At 39.7% G+C, this 25,234-nt stretch overlaps 8 protein-coding genes, 1 non-coding gene and 1 pseudogene across 12 annotated transcripts; 3 read left to right on the forward strand and 7 right to left on the reverse strand.

The window, feature by feature from the left end:
* Window positions 1–23: 23 nt before the first annotated feature.
* Window positions 24–3,015, reverse strand: LOC104783355 (UDP-glucuronic acid decarboxylase 4). The gene is made up of 5 exons (XM_010508504.2): window positions 1,917–3,015; window positions 1,411–1,574; window positions 1,204–1,278; window positions 537–629; window positions 24–439 (listed from the first exon to the last, which is right to left on the reverse strand). Exons 1-5 carry the CDS (start codon window positions 2,662–2,664, stop codon window positions 212–214), a joined length of 1,308 nt encoding a protein of 435 aa, XP_010506806.1. The 5' UTR covers window positions 2,665–3,015; the 3' UTR covers window positions 24–211.
* Window positions 3,016–5,357: 2,342 nt separating this feature from the next.
* Window positions 5,358–6,217, reverse strand: LOC104783356 (pectinesterase inhibitor 6 pseudogene; annotated as a pseudogene). Its single transcript, XR_015597400.1, has one exon. The product of XR_015597400.1 is annotated as a pectinesterase inhibitor 6 pseudogene (transcript).
* Window positions 6,218–7,065: 848 nt separating this feature from the next.
* On the reverse strand, window positions 7,066–12,733 carry LOC104783357 (DExH-box ATP-dependent RNA helicase DExH8-like). Its single transcript, XM_087511271.1, is given in 15 exon segments — window positions 7,066–7,501; window positions 7,591–8,124; window positions 8,191–8,385; window positions 8,545–8,813; window positions 8,965–9,109; window positions 9,187–9,303; window positions 9,394–9,671; window positions 10,033–10,213; window positions 10,286–10,432; window positions 10,810–11,118; window positions 11,231–11,378; window positions 11,553–11,726; window positions 11,898–12,075; window positions 12,456–12,500; window positions 12,503–12,733. Coding segments are annotated over 15 exon segments (3,033 nt in total). The 5' UTR covers window positions 12,615–12,733; the 3' UTR covers window positions 7,066–7,300.
* Window positions 12,734–13,043: 310 nt separating this feature from the next.
* LOC104783358 (NADH dehydrogenase [ubiquinone] iron-sulfur protein 5-B) lies at window positions 13,044–14,153 on the forward strand. The gene is made up of 2 exons (XM_010508506.3): window positions 13,044–13,262; window positions 13,801–14,153. Exons 1-2 carry the CDS (start codon window positions 13,113–13,115, stop codon window positions 13,900–13,902), a joined length of 252 nt encoding a protein of 83 aa, XP_010506808.1. The 5' UTR covers window positions 13,044–13,112; the 3' UTR covers window positions 13,903–14,153.
* Window positions 14,154–14,345: 192 nt separating this feature from the next.
* Window positions 14,346–25,196, reverse strand: LOC104783362 (E3 ubiquitin-protein ligase RFI2). 2 transcript variants are annotated; one of them, XM_087511286.1, is made up of 7 exons: window positions 24,452–25,196; window positions 16,191–16,511; window positions 15,686–15,858; window positions 15,487–15,542; window positions 15,337–15,365; window positions 14,954–15,239; window positions 14,346–14,864 (listed from the first exon to the last, which is right to left on the reverse strand). In XM_087511286.1, the coding sequence occupies exons 2-7, from the start codon at window positions 16,396–16,398 to the stop codon at window positions 14,507–14,509; spliced, it is 1,110 nt and encodes a 369-aa protein (XP_087367412.1). In that variant the 5' UTR covers window positions 16,399–16,511; window positions 24,452–25,196; the 3' UTR covers window positions 14,346–14,506. The 2 variants fall into 2 exon arrangements, with proteins under 2 accessions (XP_087367412.1, XP_087367413.1); XM_087511287.1 differs by lacking the exon at window positions 24,452–25,196 and adding an exon at window positions 15,971–16,068 and having other exon boundaries at window positions 16,191–16,681.
* Window positions 16,966–18,202, reverse strand: LOC104793762 (universal stress protein PHOS34). Its single transcript, XM_010520184.3, has 4 exons — window positions 17,847–18,202; window positions 17,665–17,759; window positions 17,317–17,438; window positions 16,966–17,232 (listed from the first exon to the last, which is right to left on the reverse strand). The coding sequence occupies exons 1-4, from the start codon at window positions 18,028–18,030 to the stop codon at window positions 17,145–17,147; spliced, it is 489 nt and encodes a 162-aa protein (XP_010518486.2). The 5' UTR covers window positions 18,031–18,202; the 3' UTR covers window positions 16,966–17,144.
* LOC147946436 (autophagy-related protein 18a-like) lies at window positions 18,378–20,883 on the forward strand. Its single transcript, XM_087511285.1, has 4 exons — window positions 18,378–19,398; window positions 20,062–20,269; window positions 20,363–20,489; window positions 20,588–20,883. Exons 1-4 carry the CDS (start codon window positions 18,655–18,657, stop codon window positions 20,676–20,678), a joined length of 1,170 nt encoding a protein of 389 aa, XP_087367411.1. The 5' UTR covers window positions 18,378–18,654; the 3' UTR covers window positions 20,679–20,883.
* On the forward strand, window positions 21,240–23,100 carry LOC147946437 (glutathione S-transferase F8, chloroplastic-like). The gene is made up of 3 exons (XM_087511288.1): window positions 21,240–21,988; window positions 22,110–22,158; window positions 22,469–23,100. The coding sequence occupies exons 1-3, from the start codon at window positions 21,833–21,835 to the stop codon at window positions 22,915–22,917; spliced, it is 654 nt and encodes a 217-aa protein (XP_087367414.1). The 5' UTR covers window positions 21,240–21,832; the 3' UTR covers window positions 22,918–23,100.
* TRNAG-CCC (transfer RNA glycine (anticodon CCC)) lies at window positions 23,416–23,486 on the reverse strand. Its single transcript has one exon. It is a non-coding gene; the product is annotated as a tRNA-Gly (tRNA).
* On the reverse strand, window positions 23,644–25,165 carry LOC104784525 (putative indole-3-acetic acid-amido synthetase GH3.9). 2 transcript variants are annotated; one of them, XM_087511283.1, is made up of 2 exons: window positions 24,373–25,165; window positions 23,644–24,276 (listed from the first exon to the last, which is right to left on the reverse strand). In XM_087511283.1, the coding sequence occupies exons 1-2, from the start codon at window positions 25,163–25,165 to the stop codon at window positions 24,194–24,196; spliced, it is 876 nt and encodes a 291-aa protein (XP_087367409.1). In that variant the 3' UTR covers window positions 23,644–24,193. The 2 variants fall into 2 exon arrangements, with proteins under 2 accessions (XP_087367409.1, XP_087367408.1); XM_087511282.1 differs by having other exon boundaries at window positions 23,644–24,292.
* Window positions 25,197–25,234: the final 38 nt, after the last annotated feature.

Genomic DNA, 25,234 nt, shown 5'->3' on the forward strand with positions numbered 1-25,234 from the left:
GTTCGCATGTTCAAAGCACCAGATGACCAGACTAAGGTGATAGCATTATATTAAAAAAAAAAGAATAAAGTTTAAAATTGGTGTGAGGTCCAATCTCCACTACATTGCCGCGAATAGCAAAATGGAAATCAAAATTAAAAACAAAAACAAAACGAAAAGAAACGAGGCCCTCCTCTCCCGTCTGTCTTCTAGAGGCAAAGCGGGCTACAAATTACTCTGTTGATGATGAGGTGGTGGAAGAATCCTGCTTTTGGTCGCCAAAGACACGTTGACGGAAATCTTTGACCATAAGTGGGAGTCCTTGGCGTAGAGCCACCTTTGGTTCCCAACCAAGAAGCTCTTTGGCCTTTGTGATGTCTGGTTTCCTCTTGTGTGGGTCGTCCTCTGTGTTTGGTCTAAACTCTATCTTTGCGTTCGGGTCAATGGTCTCTTGAACCACCTGTACATCACCAATTCACTCATTAGGGTCAGATGCCTTTACTTTAGGAAATCATATCATATTATATAAATATAAGTAAGAAGAGAAAAGGGTGAACCTTAGCGAGCTCGAGCATGGTAAATTCACCAGGGTTACCAAGGTTGAATGGACCGACATGTTCTCCCTCCATCAGCCTCATCAGACCCTCCACCTATAATATTCACATTCAAGCTCATCAGTAGGCAAATAATAAACAACAATGCAAGGTAATAGAGAGACAAAAAGAAAGGACAATGGTATCTGAGAGATGTGTTTTTGGTCCCATGTTATTGATTGATACCCATCCATCCCTAGAGTTGATGTGACATTGTATACAACTAAAGCCTTTTTAGTGTGGCCTCAGGTAATTTATCCATTTTCATCTCAAGTTAGTGAATCTCGGTCACAAATCATATCCTAGAGAGATTGCAATATCTGCCAAATTGTAAATAACAAAAATATACAAGTGGTTTTGACTTCCCTATCGAAACTCCAAAGATCATTTCTCTACCACTTATTGTATGTACCGACTATATATATCTTTGAACATTATCAAGATAGACTGTTTTTTTTTACCATGCCAAAACTGAAGTATACCCCACGAAAGTAACAATTGAATAACAAAAAAGATGATGTTGTCTTGGCAAAATTTGAAGCAGTATAGTAGGGGCTACATATTGAATAGAACTGTTGCTTGCTTTTATCTAATCATGAAGTTTAGGAGGAAAAAGTAAAAGGAATTTTACCAGATCGGAGACAAACTGGAAACTCCTTGTCTGCTTACCGTCACCATAAACAGTCAAAGGCTCTTTTCTTAAGGCCTACACAATCATCATCATTTACTCTTAAATTAACCACCACTAGTATAATACTACAAGTTAGTCATTGATTGATTCATTTATATTATAAACCATTAGAAAGAAAGAAAGAAAGAAAAAAAGAAACCAACGGACCTGGGCAACAAAGTTGCTAACCACACGACCGTCATCGATACACATCCTTGGGCCATAAGTATTGAAGATACGGGCAATCCTAACCTCAACATTAGCGCCTCTATGGTAATCCATGGTCAAAGTCTCCGCCGTACGTTTCCCTTCGTCGTAACAACTCCGAACACCTGTTCCAATTTGCCATTATCACTCACACACAGTCTCTATGAAATTTAACAACACAATTTTCCCATCTACTACTCCAGAACGGAAATTAAAAAAAATTAAAAAAAAAAATCTAAGGAATGAAAAAGGGAGGGCTAAAAGCGTCAAAAAAATAATGGGATACACGTCTCAGAGCCGTACGATAGAACGGAGCCCACTACTTTACTGTTCAAATGATTTTGGCCAGATCTGAGAGGAGCGGAGAGCGTATATAATAATAATATCTGCTAACGTGCGCCGCTTATAACACACCCAAAATGAAATAAAGAGAGAGCCGATGATGGGAATAGAAGAAGAGAATATACCGATGGGATTAACGTTGCCCCAGTAAGTCTCGACCTGAGGATGCTGAAGAGGATCTCCGTAGACCTCACTGGTACTGGTGAGTAGGAATCTGGCACCAACTCGCTTGGCTAGACCCAACATGTTGAGCGTACCGACGACATTGGTCTTGATAGTCTTGACCGGATTGAATTTGTAATGGACAGGTGAGGCAGGGCACGCCAGGTGATAGATCTGATCAACCTCGAGGAGGATGGGCTCTACGACGTCGTGGCGTATAAGCTCGAAATTGGGGTTACTGAAGTGGTGCATCACGTTCTCTTTCCTCCCGGTGAAGAAATTGTCAACGACGATCACGTTATCTCCTCTCGCGATCAACCTGTCCACCAGGTGAGACCCGACGAAACCGGCTCCACCGGTCACTACCACTCTTAGCACTTTGCGTTTCAGACCTAGAGGAATTTTGCCCCCCGCCGATCCGATCCGGCTCGTGTACTCGATGGTCGGCTGATACGATCGCATTCCGTATCCGGCGAGAGGATCGGCGTCGTCGTAAGGGATGGGTTGGCTCGGGGATGATTTGGAGAAGAGTGTGAAGGCTAACGTGGCGATCGCGACGCCGACGAGAACGAAGACGAGTCTCTGTTCTCGGAGCATGTAACGGATCGGACGAATCGCTACGAACCACGGCTTAATCGGTCTCGGATAGTAAGACTCCGCTTCCTCTCGTTGTTCAATCTCGTGACGCCGGTTTGTCAGCTCAGACCCCATCTTCGTTCCTCGATTGAAATCAAATCAAGAATCAGCGACGGGTAACAAGAAAGGGATCGAAGAAGAGAGAGAGAGAAATGAGATCAGAGAGATGAGAAGTAATCGGAGAGTGTTTCCGAGTCGAACTCGCCGGAGACTGAGTCGATCTTTTTTTTTTTTTTTTTTTTTAATTTTAGACGGGAGAGAGTGTTTGAGGGATATTTATGTATTTAAGTAGAAAGAGATGTTTTAGTAATTAGCCCTCCTTCTTCACAGTTAATTACGGCTAAATGCCCCTCCTTCCCTTTGGCTTTCTTCTCTCTCTCTCTCTCTTTAAGGGAAGGCGTTTTTTACAGATTTGAAAAGTAAAACGGATTCTTCCAAAAAACGGACACTGATTTATTCTCTTTTCTTTGACCAATTACAGTTTTTCTTTTCCTTTTAAAAAAAATAAAATAAATAATTGTTGTCTTTTACTACAAAATTTAATGATTTGTTTCAAAATAGTCCCACGTTTAAACAGTTAACTTCGGCTTATGTATTTATTACTTGTTGTGAATCAATGAATTTAATTAAATAACTTTTGATTTTTTTTTTTTTTTTTGGGCAACTACTCACTTTTTTCTTTGCATTTGTTTATATATATATATAGACTTTTTGCATAAATTAATTACTAGTAGTATATAATTTTTTGTATTCATTGTCATTAAGAACAAATGAATTAAGTTTTCTTTTAAGTTTATGAATTGGAAACTGTAGACAATACTAACACATAAAAAAATATGTAACGAGATACTATTATTATTATTTGAGTCTATGAGTTAAGTATTATAGAGTTAATAATAATAAAGCAGTAGTATAGTCTAAGAAAATCAATAAGCGCGCCTAATTTGTCTCACCCAAAGCCAAATTTGATGACAACTTTGAGTGATTTCAACGTTCTTTATTTATTTATTTATTTTTCTTCTTGGTTTTTTTTTGTTTGCCACCATTAGTTATACACTATTATTCACCTAACAGAAGCAATATACACATTTAACATTTATGAAATATTCTCGTACTAAAACGTTTATTGACAGTTTTTATAAACAAGCATATTTGACAATTTGATCATCATGCATCTCTGGACTGAAACTTGTTGTAGTTATATGGAAGAAGACAAACATATATTTTATTTTATTTTATTTTGTAGAAAAGAGAGCAAAAAACATTCAGTAACGAACACTGTATTACTTAAATATGTGGACTCGCATTTGAATATATGCAAAAACATAATGTAATGGGAAATGCTACAATAACTGGAGTAAATAAAAAAAATAATGTTGTGTTTTTTTTTGGTATTAAAGAGAACATAATTTCCATTTTATATATGAGTAATATAGTCTAATACTCCGCTAAACCCTAAATTGTTTTTACAAAAAAAGACGAATCTATAGTTCCATTATTTACTTTTAGATAGTTTAAAGTTATCTAATAAACCCAAAAGAAGGGAGAAAAGTGAGACAGGAAAAAACAACAACGGAAATGACGAAAGTGACCACGACGACGACGAGAGAGAGAGAGGAGGAGGGTCGCACGCACGTCAGGGAAGGGGGGGGGGGCACTAAACTACTTGGTCATGAAGCAACGTTGAGTCAGGTAACGCCACATGTACATCTATTATTTCCCACGTTTTCTGCACTCCCCCTTTTCGATCGAGCCAACAACGTTTACTTATATATTAGTATTATTTTTTGCTTTAGTTTTAGTTTTAGACTTTTAGTTAGCTGACAATTTCTTAGCATTTCTTATTATTATGTGCAATGTACGTCTTAATTATTATTCTTGAATACGCTTTCATTGAACTCACTTGCATTGCAATTGCATCCCCTAATAAGTTAAGAATCCCAACAACTAGTATTAATTATACTAGTACTATTTTTTGGTCACACGACTCACGTACATTTCTACTGCAATCATTACCCAACACATATCTATGTAATCATCATTTAGAAAAAAAAACATCCGGTAATCATCAATTTGTAATACAGTACATACGAAGGAGACATCTACTTGCCGGTTTCAGTGTTTTGTCGTCCTTTCTCTCGTTTCTAAAAAATAATTTTAACATTATTTTCAGAACCATCTCGGGCTTTAATTACATGATTGATATATAATTTGATAAATTCGTTGAACGCATCTTGGGCTAAATGTAGGCCTACGTATTATAAACTATCAAAACCCGTTAAATTAATATTTGGGCTTTATAAGCCTTTATTTATTTATTAACGTAGACGGTAGAGTTTTTATTCGCCTCAATAATTGAAATTTTTATGATGTTCACATTCTTATTCTATTATAATAGTAGTAGTATTCCACAAATCTATTGAACAATGCTAAAATAAAATTCCCAAATTGTATTTATCAATGATTTTTATTAAAAAAAAAAAACAAATGTAATGAATACATTCGTATTTCCCCCCCCCCCCCCCCCCCCCTATTATTTATTGTGGTTGTGGAATGAAGAAAATAAACTTGTGCAATAAATAAATAACAAAGCATTAAATATAATGTTCCTGAAATCTTCTTTTATCATACTTGTCACCAAACTTACGGACTGACAACAACAACAAAAACTAGTTCGATACAATTTTTATAAAAAAAAAAAAAAAGAAGAAGAAGAAGAAGAAGAGACATTTGCAGAAGAGTAATAAATAATATAAACCGAGGCCAAATGGAAATTCAATTAACTATTATGAAATCATAAATTCATGATAATTTGTGTGAATCATGTTATATATATATAATCACAATATGTTTGTATGATTTGTTGTATAAAGTTGTAATGAAATAATTAAGTAATTAATAGAGGAGTAGATTACAAGCCATCGTAAGAAAGCTTGTTGAGTAGAGCGAGCGCGTTGCTGCATAATTGCATACACTTGGTAGCTTTCCTCCGAACCATCCTGACCGTCCATGATCTACTCGACGTCTCTTCAAACCCATCGAGACACGTGTCTTCATCCGTGAGCGCTGCGCTCAGCCACGTGGCGAGATCGCTCATCTGCCGCTGAAACTCGTCGGCGTTCAGCGTCCGGAGAACGGCGAGTGATTTGTACAGATTGTCCAATGAGTCCACGAAAAGCTCACGGCAGTCCGACAGCGCGATCCTCTCGCGTTCGTCCGCCGCTGAACCCCGCGTTTTCAGCAGGATTCTCAAGATCCGTTTCGTGTCAGTTATCGTCACCGCAACGCTAGCTCGCGTCCACTTGCTCGTCTTGTTTCTCGCCACGATTGCAAACGGCCATAGCGTTCGGACGCAGAGCTGCTGGTACTGCGTTACGCTGCACGCGTTTCTTACGTATGTGCTGTACCGCGTTACGCTGTCCTCTGTGTTGTTCCTAGTACCGGAGGCTAACGACGAATTTGGGCTTACTGCAATAACAAGAAGAAGAATAAGAAGAAGAGTAAATGAGATAGATGAAGAAGTCATCTTCTTAATTTCGATCCAAACGCTACTTTTTATGAAATTGGGACGATGTTTTAGTAGATACAGAGGGAGAGAGAGATAGAGAGATCTTATATATACACACGAAGACTAAGGAGCCTATGTGATTAACATTTAACCTTTTTAATTTAGGACGTGAAAATTAAGTTTATGAGTAGTAGTATATCAGGCGGTTCGTTCTCTTGTAGTAATCATTACAAACGGTTAAGCGTTATATCGATGGATTTAATTAGCCATCTATGCTATTGCTATGGTGTTTGTTTTGAATTCTGTTTTTTCTTTCTTTTACTATTTTTAGTGAAGGTGTAAAAACTACCACTACCTCCCTAAAAACAACTAGATACATGCATGTGTAACAAAATTATTTATGGGAGTATAAATTTCGATACTGTTTCGTAAAACAATAAAGAGGACCTAGCATGAATAATAGTTTATTTTCTAAACTGTGATGGTTGAATATACGAGGTGCTAACCAAAAGAGGGTTGCCGAGGAAGCAAGATAAAGGTGAGAAGCAATAATGAAAGTTAAAAAAAAAAAGAGAGTATCAAAAGTCACTTGGACTTGGTAATTCTTTAAGCTTAATTTTGATCCCCTAATCATTTAATGTTTATGAATTTGATTATTGTTTTTCTTTAAGCAAGAGGAAAATTTTACAAGATATTATTGGAACGTGGAGACATGGATTACATTTTTACAATAATAGCGTACCTGGGGGGTCTAAATCATTTCATTCAATACCAAGGAAAAAGGACCGGTTCCAATATCGTAATCTAAACCGGTTAATTCGCATTTATTATTATGATGTGTGTTTGCATTAAAAACGAATGAGGCCAGTGATGTTAACCCAAATTCACGACCTAACCACATTTTTTTTACGTGCGTTACTTCTGGTATAAAAAAACATCATCAGGGTTAGTTATGAGTCTGGTTCAAATAAAAGCCAATATGACTACAGATAGAAATAGAATAGTAGAGATCGCTAATTAGTACCTATCACAAGAATTGAAAGGTCTAAACATGGTTATGGCCATTCACATCATCGCGTTCGTGATGAGACTAGAGGACATCTAGGATAGAAAAAAGGCGATTAAAACCTATGATGACTATATAGACAGAGACCAAAGGTAGAGTTTTTTTTTTTGTTTCTTCTTCCTTTTTAACCTAAGATATCATTTGTTGTGAATAAGAGAGGTGCAGACACCAAACTGGGTGTTAGTAGGGGGATGGAGATCAAAGACATAAGAGGTTGGTCTGGAGACTAGCATAGGCTTCTGGATGGTTAATGTGTCTGGCAATTCACCAAAGATTATTGAGTTATGTGGGAAAGACTCTCCAAGGAAGAAGAAGCTGTCTCTGGCTACTTTCTCCACCTTCAAAAACAAAAAATGCACAAAACAACATGAATGGAGTAGATAAATACACAATCAAAGTGCTGATGTAACAAGACTTTTCTTTTTACCTGTAAGAGTGAGAATCTGACGTTGTTCATTGTGAGAATTACTCGGATTTCGTAAAGATTATCACCAAGTATTCTGATCGCCATGTACTCGAAGAAATTCTGCAGAATAGTTTTCTGTCTCTCAGGAGTTTCAGCGTAGCTTTCTGGATTAAGGAACCACAGCACGCATTTCACTTCCTTCCACGGGATTGGGTTCTCCCCTCCTGCTTTTGAGATGATGGTCTGGTAGGGATGATTCAGACCCCAGAAGATTCTTGCGTCTGCAAGTGATGAATCACAAAACAGCGTCTCTGATGAAGATGATGTGGAGAGTATCTTCCAGGACGGATACCTATTGGCTATACTTGATGTGAAATGCATGTCAGAGTCATCAAACACAAGGATACACCCCTCAGAAGAAGTTGGAAACAAATCCAGCAGAGGCGATGTGGAAGAGTCATCTCCTTCTGGAAGGCATTGGGGAGGGGGAGAGTACGATTTTGTCCGTCTTTGCATGACATGTGAATACAAACACGATTCTCCATATCGACACCCCTGCAAAACCGAAAAATTAGCATAGACACTAAAGATAACCCCAACTAGAATGGTAACGTAATGCACCTGCAATGACGCGAAAAATTTGCAGGCTGGTCTTGTTGACTGAAGAGTATGACTGAACGTGCACTGGTCACCACGGTTGCAAAATCCATTCAGGAAATATACACGGACTGGGGCCTCTCCATTCTCAATGTAATCCTCAGGTTCGATTGCTCCATGGTCATTATCAGATTCAGATGGTGTGCCCTGAGTTCTTATCTATGGCAAATGGAAACAGTAAAACATCAATATGCTGTAAAGAAGAAACATTGTTTCCAGCTCTCGCACTCTTATTATTGAAAAATTGAACACAATGAGAAGATTGAAAAGCATGTACGCCAATAGTAAATACACGAGACAAGGTTGGCAAATGAATACCTCTTTGATTATGCTGGCCATGGTTTTTGCAATAGCATTAGCTTGGAATGCGTTAGGAGGAACAAACGGCACCGATACACATTTTCTTACTTCAGGAGGTGATTGATTGTTATTTTCCTCCTCAGAGTGTAGATATATATCTTCACTGGGTTGGCACTCAATATAGCATGTGTGATCAAATTCATTTGGATTGTAATAGGTTTTTAGAGAATCAGAAGAACTGATGAATTGAGGTCTGAAACGATGAAATGAGCCAAGTGTATCTTCATCTGTAAAACAGGCAAAATTTTAGTTAAAGGTTAGAAGAAAAGGAAGAGACTAAAAACAGGCTATTAGCATGTTTAAGTGTCTCTAAAATTGTTTTTCATGAGTAAAATGGGAAAGCCATAAAAAAGAATAGAAGAAGTGCCACGAACTTACACATCTCAGATACATGATGGAAAGATGACGGGATAATATTGTGGAGATCACACCATTCTTGTTCCATCTCAGAAAACTTCAACTTGGGATCTTTGTCTTTCTCTTTTGACAGAAGTTGTTTCAAGTTTTCAAGACGATGCTTGTCCTTCAAGGAGAGAAACATTGGTAAGATCATCAAGAATAGAAGCTGGTATCCTTGGGAATATGGCAAAACTATTTTACCTTAAAGACACGCTGCCAAAACTGAAAAGCACAAAAGTTTGCCATGAGTACCACCTCCCTCCGCCCACCAGAAATGGTCTTGCTACCACCAAAATAGTGATCAACATACTCTAGAAACTGTAAAAGAAGACATAGGGGTAGTAGATGATGAATATCATGATCTAAAAGACGTGCAGAACTGCAGATAAATCCACCAATAGGACATACCAGTGAATCATCTCCAAAAGGATGACTGATAGGAAGCGGTTGGGTATCCATCAGGACACCCAACAGAATCCCTTCTCTTAGCATTCCCATTTCACCAAACTTGACGACCAGAATAGATGCATCAAAGGACAATGGGAAGCTAGCAAGCAACCGTCCATAAAATGTGGGCTCGTAACGACCCCTAGGCGATTTCTGTAATGCTCGTATGCTTAATAGCATACTTAATGCATCATCAATGACATCTGGCTCTGGTGGATCCATAGCTTTTGCCAGCAACGCTAAGATATAGAAAAGAATTACACTCAATTCAACTGACGGAGTCTGATTAGCCAGACGCAAAAACATTTTGGATACTATCTTTTAGATTCTATCTCTTGTATTTCTAAAGCAAACATGCACTCACTCTTTACGAATAACGAAATGAATATTCCCACCATTAGCTTCATCTAAGGTACCTCATTGTTAACCATATCTACAGAGTACACCAGACATGAACATATAATAGGAACTTATGTGATAGGTACTTCTGCAGTAGCATAAGACCTAGCTAACCTGACTATCCTTATTAGCTAACCCAAGTTTGACATCGTCTATTTAAAAAGAAGTCAAGCATTGTCTAAACAATTCTAACAATATTACCATTTGCGTCATTAATGGCTCTGGATTCTGTGCAGCAAATATGGAGAACTTGTTGTCTCAATGACAGCTTAAGAATAGCTGGGGGCTCATGTTCTTCAAGCTTGTTAAAAAACGCACTCGGCACCAGGCGATACACTTCACCATCACATGTTCGACCTGTCCTCCCTCTACGTTGCTCAGCCTATAACTTCACAAAAGAAACAAAAGTTAGGACATCCATTTTTGTTCCATAAATGGTGAATTACAGCAATACCTGAGATCTAGAAACCCAAACAAGCTGAACTGCGTCTCTTTTTCTGAGTCCATCCCAGAACACTTGCAGAGACCGGCACGAGTCAATGACATACGCTACTTTGGGTATTGTTACCGAAGATTCCGCAATATTTGTAGCCAATATTACCTGAGAACAGTAATTTGGAAAGTTTATATAACTATGAAATCAATGAAGTCACAAAATGATAGTTGCAACTCATTGCATCATTACGAGTTTGATGTCTCCACAATAATATGATAAGTCCTCTAGTCTAATTTAGGGAAGCTGAGATGGAAGGTACAATTTTATCATCTCATCAACTACTGAAAAATACACCAGCGGGCGCAATTAACCCGTATGCTCAACAAAAAGATGTCTGAACACACAAGCAATTCAACACCCTACACTTGTAAACATATATGCTCTAGTTATTTAGATTTCAGTTGGGTTCCTCTCACCATTGGGACACAAAAATAATGCACATCACTCAAGGAAGAAGAAACATGGAAAGTTAAAAGAGAAACCTTGCGTCGGGATCTGCATATCTTCATAGCCGCCAAGGCTTTCTCGGTGTCAATGCTTCGGTGCAATATGTGAACCTCAAAAGATGCGTGAAACGGTTGCAATTGATACCATTGCTGCTCAAGTGAGTAGTATGTTGGAAGGAAAACCAAAATACTCTTCTCAATGTCTGGTTCCTTTTCATGGATATATAAGATGAGATCATGAATAAGATTCTGCAGTTCAGGTTTGATCTCAGTATCAGCTGAAGAAGGACTTGGACCAGGACAGTAAGCTGACAAATCAGTACTCACACCAAGCAATCCTGCAACCTGCTACACGAACAGTGTCACAATCAATTAGCTTAGAAAGACTTGCGGTCAAAAAGAAGAAGAAATTAATTAGATAGTGTCATAAAGAGCAACAAATCTCAAAAGACATAACCTGCTCAAGATATAATACTCTTCTCTGGAAGATTTTTCTTTGGTCAGGGCTAGGAATAGCAACTACTTCAACGCGTTCACCCCTGCCAAGTTCTTTAAAGTAGTCTCTGTACCTCGTTATATCAGCAGTTGCAGACATCAAGACCACCCTGTAAAAAGATCACATCACCGGGACCTCTCAAAACGAACGTTGTAGGTAAATAACACTGTTGAATCGGAATAGTATAAAACTGACTAATCTTCTATCAGCAAAGACAAGCACGTGGAACAGTTTAAAAAACCAGTAAAAGAAGTACATAATGTTAAGGAAAAAGGATTACAACCTGAGGTCGTTGTTCTTCATGAGAAACTGCTTAACACAGACAAGAACAAGATCGGACTCCACAGATCTTTCATGGACTTCATCAAGAATGATAACCTTGTACTTGAGTGCATTCAACCCTTTGCCTAGCATTTCATCCAACAGAACTCCAGCAGTTTTGAAGAGAATTTTGGACCTGCAGTGCATGCAACAAGAAGAGAATAATTGCATAAAAGTCATCAATAAAGGAAGAAAAAAAAACCAAATATCATCAGATATCCCGAAAACTATAGAAGAAACATAAAAGGAGGCACTGTTGTATTGTATAATATGGGTACGTAGAAGATGAAGAAAATGAGATAGTTACCCTTGGGTCAAAATCTTAGAATGGCCAATGTGGTAACCAATTTCTCCACCTAAATCAGAGTTGCGAGATTTAGCAACCATCTTAGCAACAGCTACAACCGCAAACCTCCGTGGCTGTGTACACAAAATGGGAGCCATGTTTGCTTCCAGAAGGAACTGTGGAACTTGTGAACTCTTCCCTGAAACAAACAAGGACAAAGTAACCAACCACACTAAGGATAAAATGAATAGGAAATCCAGTTAGTAACCAATCCAGTTAGTTTACAAGTTTAAAGGCGCAGGGAAGCTAATATATGGCCCTAGTTTTGTTACTAATTCCGATTTTATACGTAAGAGAGAAACGAATCAAATGAACAACCAAAACATTCAAAATCTTGTGTGTAAAAACCCTACGAGGAGAAAGAAAAGAAAGAAATAGAAACCCTAAGAGCACACAGAGTATTTCTATAGACCAAGAGAAACGCAGATAGAGAAACTCGTCTCCGAGCGATCAAGGGAACAGAAGAGAGTATAAAGAGAAGAAGAAGAATAAGAGAAACAAAGAAACGGAGGCACGTACCGCATCCGGGGTCGCCGACGATGAGAGTGACGCGATTCTCGAGGTTTTCTCGACGATTCTCTTCTTCATCGCCATAATCGGAAGCGAGGCGAAGTTAGAGGAAGGCAGAGGCAAGGATTCCGAAGATGAAGAAGACGAAGTCGGTGAAGAAACCGCCATTGTTGTCGTACGGAAAACTCGACTGCTCTCTCTCTCTCTCTCTATAGTGTAGGCTGGGCAGCAGAGGCTAGTCTCTCTGGTATGACTACTACTAGTACTGTCAATCACCTCCGTCTCTCGAGTCTCGACGCTTTTAGTGGGTTTTTTTTTTTTGTGGGAGCGATGCGACGAGCATTGATCTCTCAATTCTGATTCGTTGAGTATAGGTCTGACTAGTCAAACGTATGCGGGTGTATGGTGCTTTCACGCACACTGGAGAGTTTGCCGCGAATCATCTGGGCCCCACTAAGGGAAGGGGCGTATAAACATGGGCAAAAGAAAGTGCCGCCAATGAAAAAAAAAAAAGATTAAAATTGAACTGGGCCGCTCAATAATAGCCCACTAACTGAAAGTCCATTAAGGGGATGGATGGATCGGGTGACCCGAACCGAAGCGTTTTCGTTGAAGTTTGACGAAAACATTTCTTTCTGGACTGGAGGAAAATTGGGAGGGACAAAAATGGCGTCGGGATGGGGAATCACAGGAAACAAAGGGAGATGCTACGATTTCTGGATGGATTTCAGTGAATGTATGTCTCATTGCAGAGAGCCCAAAGATTGTACTCTTCTCCGTGAAGATTACCTCGAGTGTCTCCACCATTCCAAAGAGGTACCCCGCGATTCCTTTTTCTCCGTTTCTAGATCAGTCTGATTCATACTTATGTCTAGATCCCATGGTTGGCAAATCCTAGATCAGGTCGACCATCATTTCGGAAAACGAGTTGCTTTCGTTTGAATTTTAGATGCATCGGTGTCTGCAAATTCGTCATGGCTTCCTTAATGCCTATATTCTACTAATTCATTGACATATGGATTGTTTCCTCTTGTTCTGTAATTTACGAACTGAACTCCGAGTTATTATGTGTAAGTAACAAACTAGCCTCTAGATTACGATTCTCATCAGAATCCTCTGCTGCTTGTCTTCTTCTTCGTTTAAATCTACTCTGTCTGTATATAGATTAGTTATTTCTCGAATTAAAAAGGCGAATCTCTTCTCTTTTGATGCTACTGTTTCTGTAATAAGCAACACTGTTGCTACTACTGAAAATAGTGCTGCTTCCTTTACTTAGGTATGAATATGCAGTGAGCTTATTTTTAACTAGTAGGTGGGTGGTTCATAATGTCTTATTATGATGCACCTGTTGCAGTTTCAAAGAAGGAACAGGATATACAAGGAGGAGCAGCGTAAACTAAGAGCAGCTTCCAGGAAAGGTGAAGATGCCGGGGATGGGACTCACACCCATCACTAGTCTACAATCCTCATCCATATTTGCTTTTTCATTCGATTCCCGGAGAAGAATTAATAAGGTTCATGGGAAGATTTGTATCTTGTTCAATGCAGAAGAACCTCAAAACGCTTTCCTTACTGTTTTTCAGTTTGCTACTTATCCAGTGATGTTAAAAGGTTCATGGAAGATTTTGTATCTTTGTTCCAAACAAAATCTCAGATCGCTTTGATTGTTTTTCAGTTTGTCCAATAATGTTCTGCTTTCTTTTGAAATTAATATTCTCAACAACTGTGTCTGAGTTGCTGCAACACACCTCCCTCCCTTAAAGACGTATATTCTTTTCACCTTGAATTATGTGGAACCTTCTTCAGCTTGCCTCCATCCAACCAGGAACTAGGGTTAGCTTATCTTCCTGAATTTTGGCAAGATTCTTCCTGTGTGTAATTAATTAGTAACAACAACGATTCTTGGAAAGCTCACAATGTACATTGGAAACCAGTTATAGTTACATCATAAACAAGTTTTGATCCATCAAACAAGTCCCCAGTTTTCTTTTATACATTGTTCATAAGCCTGATAGAATTCTTCCAGGCGACTTCAGATTTCAGACACACAACTTCTGATCTCAGTAGTGTCTCGGCCATAAGCTAGAGATTGCGCGGTGATTCGAAGGGACAGGGAAATGTGGAAACCAATCTCTCTCCCAACCATGAAATTGATCGGTTTCTGGTTCAAGGTGTCCCCCTGGTGGTGGATAAACAAAGAATCCAACGTTCTGATCCTGCATCGGTGGCGGTGGTGCTGGTAATCCCCCCCTTCTTGACACAGAGATGAGAGGCGATGCGAGAGTAGGACCATTGGCATGATGTTGCCTCGGATGATTAAAAACATGATGATGTTGTGTGTGAAGGTGTTCGCGCATTTGGTTGCTACTTCCTTGGTGACTGTTAATTGCTGGTGAGGGTGAGGTTCTTTGATTAGACCTACATTGCCCAAAATCAACCAAAAACAAAATATTGAAAACCACTCTGCGAAAAGGTTTGAGAGCAATATGGAGTTCAAAATAACTGACCGGTGACTAAAAAGAAATGGGTGTGGGTAAGATATGCCACGTGCTGCTGAAGAGTCATTTTCACCATCAACGACATGAGCACCGGGTAGAGAAAACGATGGGGAATGATGATGATGATGATACTGGGGAGCAACAGCAAGCTGGTGAAAGTGATCGTTAGGGTGGCTGATCCAGGAGGGATGATCATCAGTGTTGTTGTTCTCGCTAGTTCTCGGTCCCGGTCCAACGTAAGCAAGATACGAGTGATTGACAGCAGCGGCGTGGTGTCCATGGAAATCATTATGATCTAAGGAAAGAGAAATGCTTTCTGATATTATCAACAGTTTCCTAGACATAATGAAAAGGATCATATAGAGAGATCAATCGGCGTCTGACTGACTTACATGTTGTAGTGGTAGCAGGTTCCAGTTCCCTGAAACACACAGCAAACAAAGTCAAGTCAAGCTAACATTATCTTTGCCTTAACATAGCAAAGAGAGGTAATATATAAAAAAAAAAAAAAAAAAAAAGTCATGGGAAAGGTGTAGGCTTACTGGAAAGAAGCTGCTTGAGCGAGTTCACCAAACGGGCACCAATGGACCCGATATTGCTGCAGACACACAACTTTAGGGTAAACAATCTCACATAGTCGAGAGAATCAACAATGGATTGTATGATATAAAGCACAGTTGTCATGTACACGAAAAGAAAACACAACTGCAGCAGAGCAGAAAGGAGTGAGCATTATAATACCATTTCGGGATAAGTTAAACCATACAAGTCTTCTTCGGGGATCCAATCTTCAAAGGAAAAGTCAGGAAGCGGGCGAGTAGAGCCATTAGCATACAACCATTGACCCTTTTCGACATTACGACAGTTAGGGCATTGCATGGCTCCTTTCATGTTAAAAGCCGATCCAATGCAATCTTCAAAAAGAAAGTAGCAAGCAAAAATTCAGCAGCACACAAAATTACATCTCTAAGAAGAGATGAAAGTAGTAAACACAATTGTCAGAACTCGATATGGACATCATATTACCGGATCATCAACAAATCAGAGCAAGGGGAGAGAGCCTTTTTAAATACTTTTGGAATCCCTTTGTATATAGATGTTGTGTCTCATATTCAATAGGTTATCTATCGTCAAAATCAAGCATTTTAGAGAGAATTGAACAAAAGATCCTAACAAGAATAGCTAAGCAACCATGGATTCATCAGATCATTAGGCATGAGAGGTGGAGGAGGGGAAAAGTAAATACCCAAATGGAAAAGGTGACCACATTGGAGTTTAGCCTTGGATCTGGCACCATCGTCGAGCACCAATTCGAGGCAAATCGAGCATGAGACTTCGACAGGAGTTGGAGAACCATCCTCATCGTTCCCGCGTTTTCCAGGGCCACATCCACCCTCCGATTGGTCACCAATTCTGCGATCATCACCGCAACCCAAATCTGTAGCTCCGGCCATAGCTCCACCAGTAACCCAAATCCTCCCCCACCACGAAAATCTCGTTCTCAAGAGAAAAAAAAAAAAAAAAAAATGTCAAACAAAAATCAATTGATAAATCATTCTCCTTCTCTCTTTCTCTTTCTCTCCGATGGGGGGGGGGGGGGGGGGGGTCTTCTTTACAAATCTATCCTTTGCTTTCTCGTCCGACCTGTTTTAAAGATGACGTGGTTCATAACCGGACAACGATGACATTGGACTCTCCTTTTCTTTCTTTTTTTTGTTTTTTTTTTCTTTTTTCTACTACTGTGTGTGTTTTTGTGGATAATTTTATTAAATTAGTTTATTCAGATTACAGATATATCATATCCAAACCATCCCATTCATCTGATGAAACCAACAACAACATTCATCCAATAACCAAACTAATTTGTTCTGTTCGCTTTTAAAAAACCAAGTACCAAAACAATCCGGTTTCTTCTTTCTCTTTAGTTCAATTGTTTTCTTCTCGGTGTCTTCCACACCGAATTTGCAGAGATGTACGTTTTCTTTTTTGGCAATTATTGAACGGTAATATAACTTAAGGGATACCAAAAAAAAAAAACATAATATTGTATATGTGATAAAACAACACACAAATACTGTGATATTGTCTTGAATTGTTTTACAATCAAGCTGCTGCTATAGGATTATTATTTATTTCAATTGTAATTTGCGGAATTAGAGACTTTTGCTTTTCTTGACTGATAAAGAAAAGAACGGGCTTTTCAAGCCTTGATCTTAGGCTTCTTCACGATCATGACCGAGCAATGAGCGTGATGAGCGCAGTAGTCGCTCGTGCTCCCGAGTACCGCCCTGTGCCCCAACCAAGACCATTATTGTTTTTGATGATTAAAGGGCTAAGTAAGTAAGTAATTAAGGATGAGACACGGTCGGTACCTCTTGATAGCTCCATATCCATGGCTGCCCACAACAAGAATAGAAGCATGGTGTTTATCTACTACTTCGCATAGGATATTCCTTGCATCACCTTCGAATACTTCGATCACCGCCCCATGAACCTATAAACGATTCAGAAACTCATAAAAGAAGCCTAGTACTAGTAGCTAGTGAGCTTTACTGAAGCTTTCGTATGTTCTTGTAGAGGTTGATGATATTACCAAGAAACCTCAGAATCTTATGAGACAGTCCAATTATACATATCAATATGTGAGAGAAGATGATGATAAGTCTCCAAGAAAAGGACCAAAATTCTCTAGCTAACGATCAAGATAAGAGAGAGCGTACCGATTTGGTCTGACAGATTGATTTGGCTTTGTCGACAACCTTAGCAGCCGTGTGCTTCAAATCTGCATCAACGTAAGGCACAACCTCCGCAGTTCCTAATCAACCATATATATATATATATATGTCATGCCGAAATTAAAAGAGAAGGAACGAAGAGGAGGGGGTTGAAGAAAGAGGCGTACCGGGACCAGCGAGACCAACGGCGGAGACGGCGTTAGGTTTAGCGTGGACGATGAAGAGCTTGAAGGGGTAATTGGGAGCGTAAGGAACGAAGAAGCGATCGAGCGTCCACTCCAAGGCGTAAATGCTCTGCTCGCTGTCGTCGACTCCCACGACCATCACCGATTTCTCATCTCCGGTGGCCATGATCCTAGACGCGCTCTTGTTTGTTTGATTGCTGTAATGACCTCGAGAAAGCCTAGAGAGACTAGCGACGACTCCTCCAATGTTTTGCAGCTGATGAGATATTAAAGAAAAATACTAAAAAAAAAAAGAAGAAGAAAGAAGTGAAGAATATGATACTTTGATTTGATGACGTGGTAGGTCCTCGTTCCTAGCTACTTTATGCCCCTGGGCCCCCTTTCATTAGTGTAAATTGCAAAAAAAAGAATCGAATATTTTCTGCTCCTTTGCCATCACTACCCAAAGTTTTTATTACTTACAATAATACCCACAGATTTGAAATAAAAGAGTCAAAGACCCACTCAAATTATATACAAATTGTGGTTATAAGTACTATTTAATTACTTAAAGATATGGTAATCTGATGACATTAATGGTCTAGTTGTGAAATAATTGAAGTTTCATAGGCTAGTAAGTAGTAGTATTAATTACTACTTGTTAACTTGGTTTTAAGTTGTCTAGGGTTAAAACATTATTATTGTTTTCAGTTGGGGTAAAAAAATCACGCACGGACGACGGCCATCGGGAAGCAAAAGCAGCGACAAAACCCTCTGTAAATCAGAGATATCTCCAGACCAGGGAGAGTCCATGGCCACCGTCTCCGCCTCCCCTTGGCCACCGGACCCCAATCCCACCACTTCAGATGCTTCTTTCTCCTCCATGTCTCTGCCCTCTGAGAATTCCAATCCCACTTCAACACCTTCTTCCTTGCTCCACCTCTCCTTTAACCAGGACCACGGCTCCTTCGCCGTCGGCACCGATTCCGGCTTCCGTGTCTTCAATTGTGATCCCTTCACCGAGATTTTCCGGCGTGATTTTGATGACCGTGGCGGTGGTGGTGTTTCCGTTGTGGAGATGCTTTTCAGAAGCAACATCTTGGCTTTCGTTGGTGCTCAGTATCCTCCCAATAAGGTCATGATTTGGGATGATCACCTCAACCGATGCATCGGAGAACTCTCTTTCAGGTCTCATGTTCGTTCTGTTCGCCTTCGGAGGGATCGGGTTGTTGTCGTTCTCGACCTCAAGGTTTTTGTCTACAACTTCGCCGACCTTAAGCTGTTGCACCAGATCGAAACCACTGCAAACCCCAAGGGTCTGTGCTCTGTTTCTCAGGGAGCTGCTTCCATGCTCTTGGTTTGCCCAGGTTTGCAAAAGGGCCAAGTTCGCCTCGAGCATTACTCGCCTTATAAGACGACTAAGTTCATCATGGCTCATGACTCCAGCATTGCTTGCTTTGCCCTCACTCAGGACGGCCACTTTTTGGCTACCGCTAGTTCCAAGGGTACTCTCCTTCGGGTCTTCAACACTGCTGATGCCACCTTGTTGCAAGAGGTACTCTTTTCACCTGAAAGCCTTGGCCTTTTGCATTTAATACTACCTACCATAGCTCAGTCTAAGAACCTTGCTCTGTTTATCTGTTTAGTCTAAGTAAACCCTTTTAACTAAGATTTTCTGATTTTAAGAAGAATCTGTTCTGCAGGAGTGTAGTGTGATGATTTCCTTACCCAGCTATTGTGAGTTCGTTTTGAACCTGTTTGTATTCGACACATTATAGCGTTTTCACTGTCATCTGTGGGATTTTGTCAAACTATAGATCTTAGCTCTATCTGCACCACTTCTAACCTCAAAACCTCCCATTTATATGTTACTGTGAATATAATCCTGAGAGGCTGAGTGATGTCAGTGATATGAAAACTTTATAAATCGTTAATGAATCATCACTCGCCAAGAGTCTTATGTATTACTACTTACTATCTGTGACTAAGCAACCCTGTTGTTTTTCCCCATAGAGTTTACTGTCTCTCTTTTACGCTTGCATATTTCCTTTGATTGTAGTCACCCTTTTTCTCATGGGTAGTTCTCATAAGAAAATGTGTAGCTTTCAATCTAACATTCCTCATTTATTTGATTCGTAGCTTGTAATAATAAATCCACTAGTTTCTCAGCCGTCTCTCTTAGTTTGGAGATGATAACAGTTTGCTGTGATGTATGCAGGTTAGAAGAGGTGCAGATAGAGCTGAGATTTATAGTTTGGCCTTCTCGTCAAATGCCCAATGGTTAGCTGTCTCAAGTGACAAAGGAACTGTTCATGTTTTCGGTCTGAAAACCAACTCCGGATCTCAAGTGAAGGACACATCCCGAATGGCACCTGATGCAACTCACTCTGCTTGGGCACCGTCAACATCTCTATCATTACTCAAAGGTACATACCCTAAACCCCAAACGAGTTTCTCGGTAGCATTTTGAGACGTCATCCTCATCATCATGAAACATTGCTATTTTCCCACATATATAGGTGTGTTGCCAAAGTATTTCAGCTCGGAGTGGTCAGTGGCTCAATTCCGGTTGGTTGAAGGAACTCAATACGTAGTGGCATTCGGACACGAGAAGAACACTGTGGTGATTATTGGGATGGATGGGAGGTAAAGCGAACGAAAACCAAACCTTTATATATAGTCCAACTCGGATCAGCAATTTGTTTGATTTTTGTTGGGGTGTTGATTAGTTCTTTTTGTTGCAGCTTCTACAAATGCAAGTATGATCCAGTGCACGGTGGAGAGATGTATCAGCTAGAGCATCACAACTGTGTGAAGCCCGCTTCTGTTTTCTGAAAGACATGATCATTCTTGTTGTGTCTCTCAGGTCAACGTATGTGTTTGCCGGTTTAGGTATGGAATGGTTAAATCTCGAAGCAGCAAGAGGGTGGGTATATATATGTATGTAAATGGCCCAACCACTAATCACGCTTATTGATTAAATTAATTTTCTTTAGATCTCAACAGCTTAAGAATAATAATTAAGAACAAAATTCAATCCCTTGTCTTTTTCTGCCAAAAATATCAGCCACCTGTTACTGTGATCCCTCCTCTAAATTACAACAAAACAAAAAAGTAAGTATTGGAAGGTTGGGAACATGTCTGAAATATCTTTGAAACCATCGAATTAACTGTGTTTGTTCATAATAGAGAGGTAAATAGGATTAAAATGTAAGTTTAATGCAAAATCGGATGAAAGAAGGATTCTTGTGTTGAGGAATTTTGAATTGAGAAGATGGTCAAAAGGTGTGGGTTACACAAACTCACTCTGATTTATTAAAAAAAAAAAAAAAAAAAAGGCCGGATTCGTCGCTAATTGTCCTATAATGTTTAGTATTAGTAATAAGATAACAAAGTAGCCATACAATAACAATACATATGCACGTTCACACCTCAAAAAGTTTGGAGGAGTCTTCTCAAAATATTCGTTTCTACGAGAGGTTAGACTTTTTTTTTTTTTTTTTTTTTATTGTTTTCATTTCACTCGTGGTATTAATCATATCATATATCTCATTGATGACATCTACACTTTGAGAAACAAGAATTAATTACACAGGAAGGATTTGTTTGCTTTTAAAGGCTAAAATGCTATAAAAATAATTTTGGATAGAAATTTATTTGTATGATAGAAATTCATGTGATTAAGTGGACATGAATCTAAAAAAAAAAGTTTTACAAAAATAGTAGAGGGGGAATTAATTTGTTTTTGGTTTATAGATAGATATAAATCATGATTGTAATAATGCAATAAAAAAAAAAAAAAAAAAAAAGAAAAGAGTGAGAGAAGGTTCTGGTCCTGGAAAAGAAATTGATAACAACAATTCAAGCTCGACTTTGCCTTCTTTCTTCTGGTCTCCTCCTTCTATAAAAGACACCATTGGTTCCATCATTCTTCTTCATCCCATTCCCAATTTCAACAAAATCAGATCCAACAAGTCTTCTTCTTCATAATGGCAAGTAGTATTATCAAGGTTCACGGAGTTCCCATGTCCACGGCGACCATGCGGGTCCTGGCTGCTCTTTACGAGAAGGATCTCCAATTCGAGCTGATCCCCGTCGATATGAGAGCCGGTGCTCACAAGCAAGAACCCTTCCTCTCCCTCAACGTATGTATATACCCAACCACCACCCTTTTCTCTTTTTTTTTCCTTCCACTGATTACAAATACAATTACAAAGAGAGATCTGATCTGACCATTTCTTCTTTGTTTTGTTTTGTTTGTTTCAGCCCTTCGGTCAAATTCCTGCTCTCCAGGACGGTGATTTGACGATTTTCGGTAATTATTATTATTATTCTTATTATTATTATTTATTTATTGATTTGGAACAATCCATCTAATCACATACATCGTTACTTATTAGTCCTCAAATATGTTTTTTTTTTTTGTTGCTTTGTTGTTGATATATACCATATGATATATTTACGATCCATCGTTATTTATTGATTTGGAATGATCCATCTAATCACATACATCGTTAGGTAGTTTAGTCCTAATCCTGCTAATACATACATCATTAGTCCTCAAATATGTTTTTTTTGTTTGTTGATTTGTTGTTAATACATATGTATATGATATTCTGATGCAGAGTCGAGAGCCATCACACAGTACATAGCAGAGGAATACAGTGAGAAAGGCGAAAAGCTATTCTGCCCTGGCTGCAAGAAGGTCAAGGCTGCCACTCTCATCTGGCTTCAAGTTGAAGGTCAACAGTTTGACCCTATCGCTTCTAAGCTTGCCTTCGAGCGTGTCTTCAAAGGCATGTTCGGTATGACCACTGACCCCGCCGCTGTCCTAGACCTCGAGTCCAAGCTCGCTAAAGTCTTGGATATCTACGAGGCCAGGCTCGCCACTTCTCCCTTCGTCGCTTGCGATTGCTTCACTTTGGCTGATCTTCACCACCTCCCTGCCATCCATTACCTCATGTCCACCGAATCCAAGCAGCTCTTCGAGTCTCGCCCTAAAGTTAGCGAGTGGGTCAACAAGATCACTGCTAGACCTGCTTGGGCTAAGGTCGTTGACCTCCTCAAGCAGTAAGAGACTTTGTGTTTTTTTTTGCTTTCTTGTCTTTTGAGTTTTTCCTTTCTACCCAACCCAAAATAAACGAGTCCTCCAGTGATTCTCTGTTGAGTTTATCCTTTGTGTTTACGCTATCTGTTATGTATCATCTTCCGTGTTATCTCGTTTGATTCACGTATGTGCAAACAAAAAATCTTTATATCTCGGGGCTACTTCTACATTTCACCAAATAAGAGGTTCGAATGTCATAAACTAGTATATATAGCATAAAAACAATTCTCAAGAACGTAGACAGGACGAGCTACAAAATTAAACCAAAAGGAAAGCAAAAACAACTAAGAAAGATAGACTGGGAACAAAGGATAATTAAACAAACTAGTAGGAGGAACACGCTTTGCTGCTATCAAAAAGCCCTTTCATCTACCCTGCCGACAAAGTTATGTATATAGAAAGAATCTTTGATGGAATAAATAAAGTATTGGGAATATACTAAGCTGAAAAAAGGAAGGAAGAACATGCGCATCCAGGGAATCGAACCCTGGTCAGTACCGTGGGAGGGTACTATGATACCACTACACCAGATGCGCTTCTTGCAAATGAGATGACCTTCTATATTTTATATTTTAATTAGACATAAGTCACACAACGCGTGCGGTTCTGTAAAATGTAGCCTTTTTTTTTATTCACAGTGTTGTTGTTATATATGCAGCAGAATTGCTTCTGCCGGAAGCGGAAGAAACAGAGTTGTGATAATATTAATTTGTATCAAGATATAGAACAGCTTATTATTACAGTTACAGAGAGAAAGAGTGTATAATTTGGCCATTGATTGAGACTCGTGGGGATCACGGGACCCAAGTCGGGTCACGAGTGCTAAAGAAAGAAGCGGTTACGAGTCCGTTCAAGAGTTTGAACGTTGCACTGTTGGCCTTAACACATCTCGGCGTTTTATACTGATTAAACGACCCTCCTTGGCTTATAATCATATCCATCAGTTTCTCGAACGTTCCTGGTTTCACCACTCTTATCTCTAACGCACCTATCGATCTCTCTTTCGTCCTGCATTGTCTGTAGATATAGTCCAGCTCTTCTTCAACCGCTACGCAACACTCTTCCACCAGTTTCGGCTCCAGCTTCCCTTGGATCTCCCAGAAGAGCACGTAGTGCCCTGGCAGCGATGAGGTGTCCGCGTAGCTCGTGTACTCCAAAAGCAACGCCTTGCTACCAAGCTTCTTCTTGGCTAACGTTATGCTCCTGTGCAGATCTTCTTCGTTGGTTTTGTCCAAGTCGATGCTTAGAACCACGTTTCTCCTGCAGATAAACCGAAACTGTGGTGCCCTGTTGTAGAACCCCGCCACTTGAAGGACGTCGCCGATTCTGTAACGGTACAATCCTGTTCGAGTAAGAAAAGGATACAATCATCAACCAGTCGGAAACCCTGATTGATTAAAACACCAAAGGACGTTTCTTTACCTGCGAAAGTTGTGACGACCAGCTCATAGTAGCGACTGAGTTTGACGCTGACCAAATCAACAACTTTATCACAGGGGACTTGCTCATCGTCGTCGAGGTCAAAAGAGAGTGTCCCGTTTTTGCCGAGAGGGATAAACTCGAAGTAGCACATGTTAGGCAAGAGAGTGAAAACAACGTCGGATGGTTTGGAGAGTGGTTCCACGTTGACTCCAAAGTAAGTCTCAGAGGAAGCATACATTGGACAAACCAATGGAATCTTGCCTTGGCTAAACAACTCAAGTGCTGGTATGTATTGAGACATGGAGCCCGTCACTACTGCTTCGATGAACTTTGCTTTAGGCCAGAGCTGACACAGAATCCCTTTCCACGACGAGCCTCTACAGATCTCTTCGATCTCGCTAGCTAACTCTGGATTCGGCGACGTTAAAAGACTAGACATTGCGGTTTGGCACCCTGGATCGGTGATCATGGGATTCAGACGACCACTGCGGATGTCTTCACAGAGCTCACTCCATTTCTGCTCAAGATAAGAGATTGCACGGAGAAACGCTGAAGCAAAGACAGCTCCCAAACGCATCACTTTGTGGCGCTGAATCAGAGCGGCTAGTAGCTGACAGTACATGCTTTGGTTGCTGTCTTCACAAAGGATGGTTTGGATCGGACTGGTTAAGTCGTTGAATGGATCATAAGGTCTACATTGGAAATGCTTGCTCTTGTAGTAACTAGTGAGGACAGCTCTGATTGGTATACCACAAGGAGTTGATGTTTCCGCCTTTACAAAATTAAGGTACATTGCTTTTCCTTTGTCAAGTCCAGGTATGTACCTGTTAAAAAAAAAAAAGTTAAAATCAGAGTAAGAAGA

This window comes from Camelina sativa, chromosome 4 (assembly GCF_030686135.1).
Source record: "Camelina sativa cultivar CO46 ecotype springtype chromosome 4, ASM3068613v1".
Classification (NCBI taxonomy): Eukaryota; Viridiplantae; Streptophyta; class Magnoliopsida; order Brassicales; family Brassicaceae; genus Camelina; species Camelina sativa.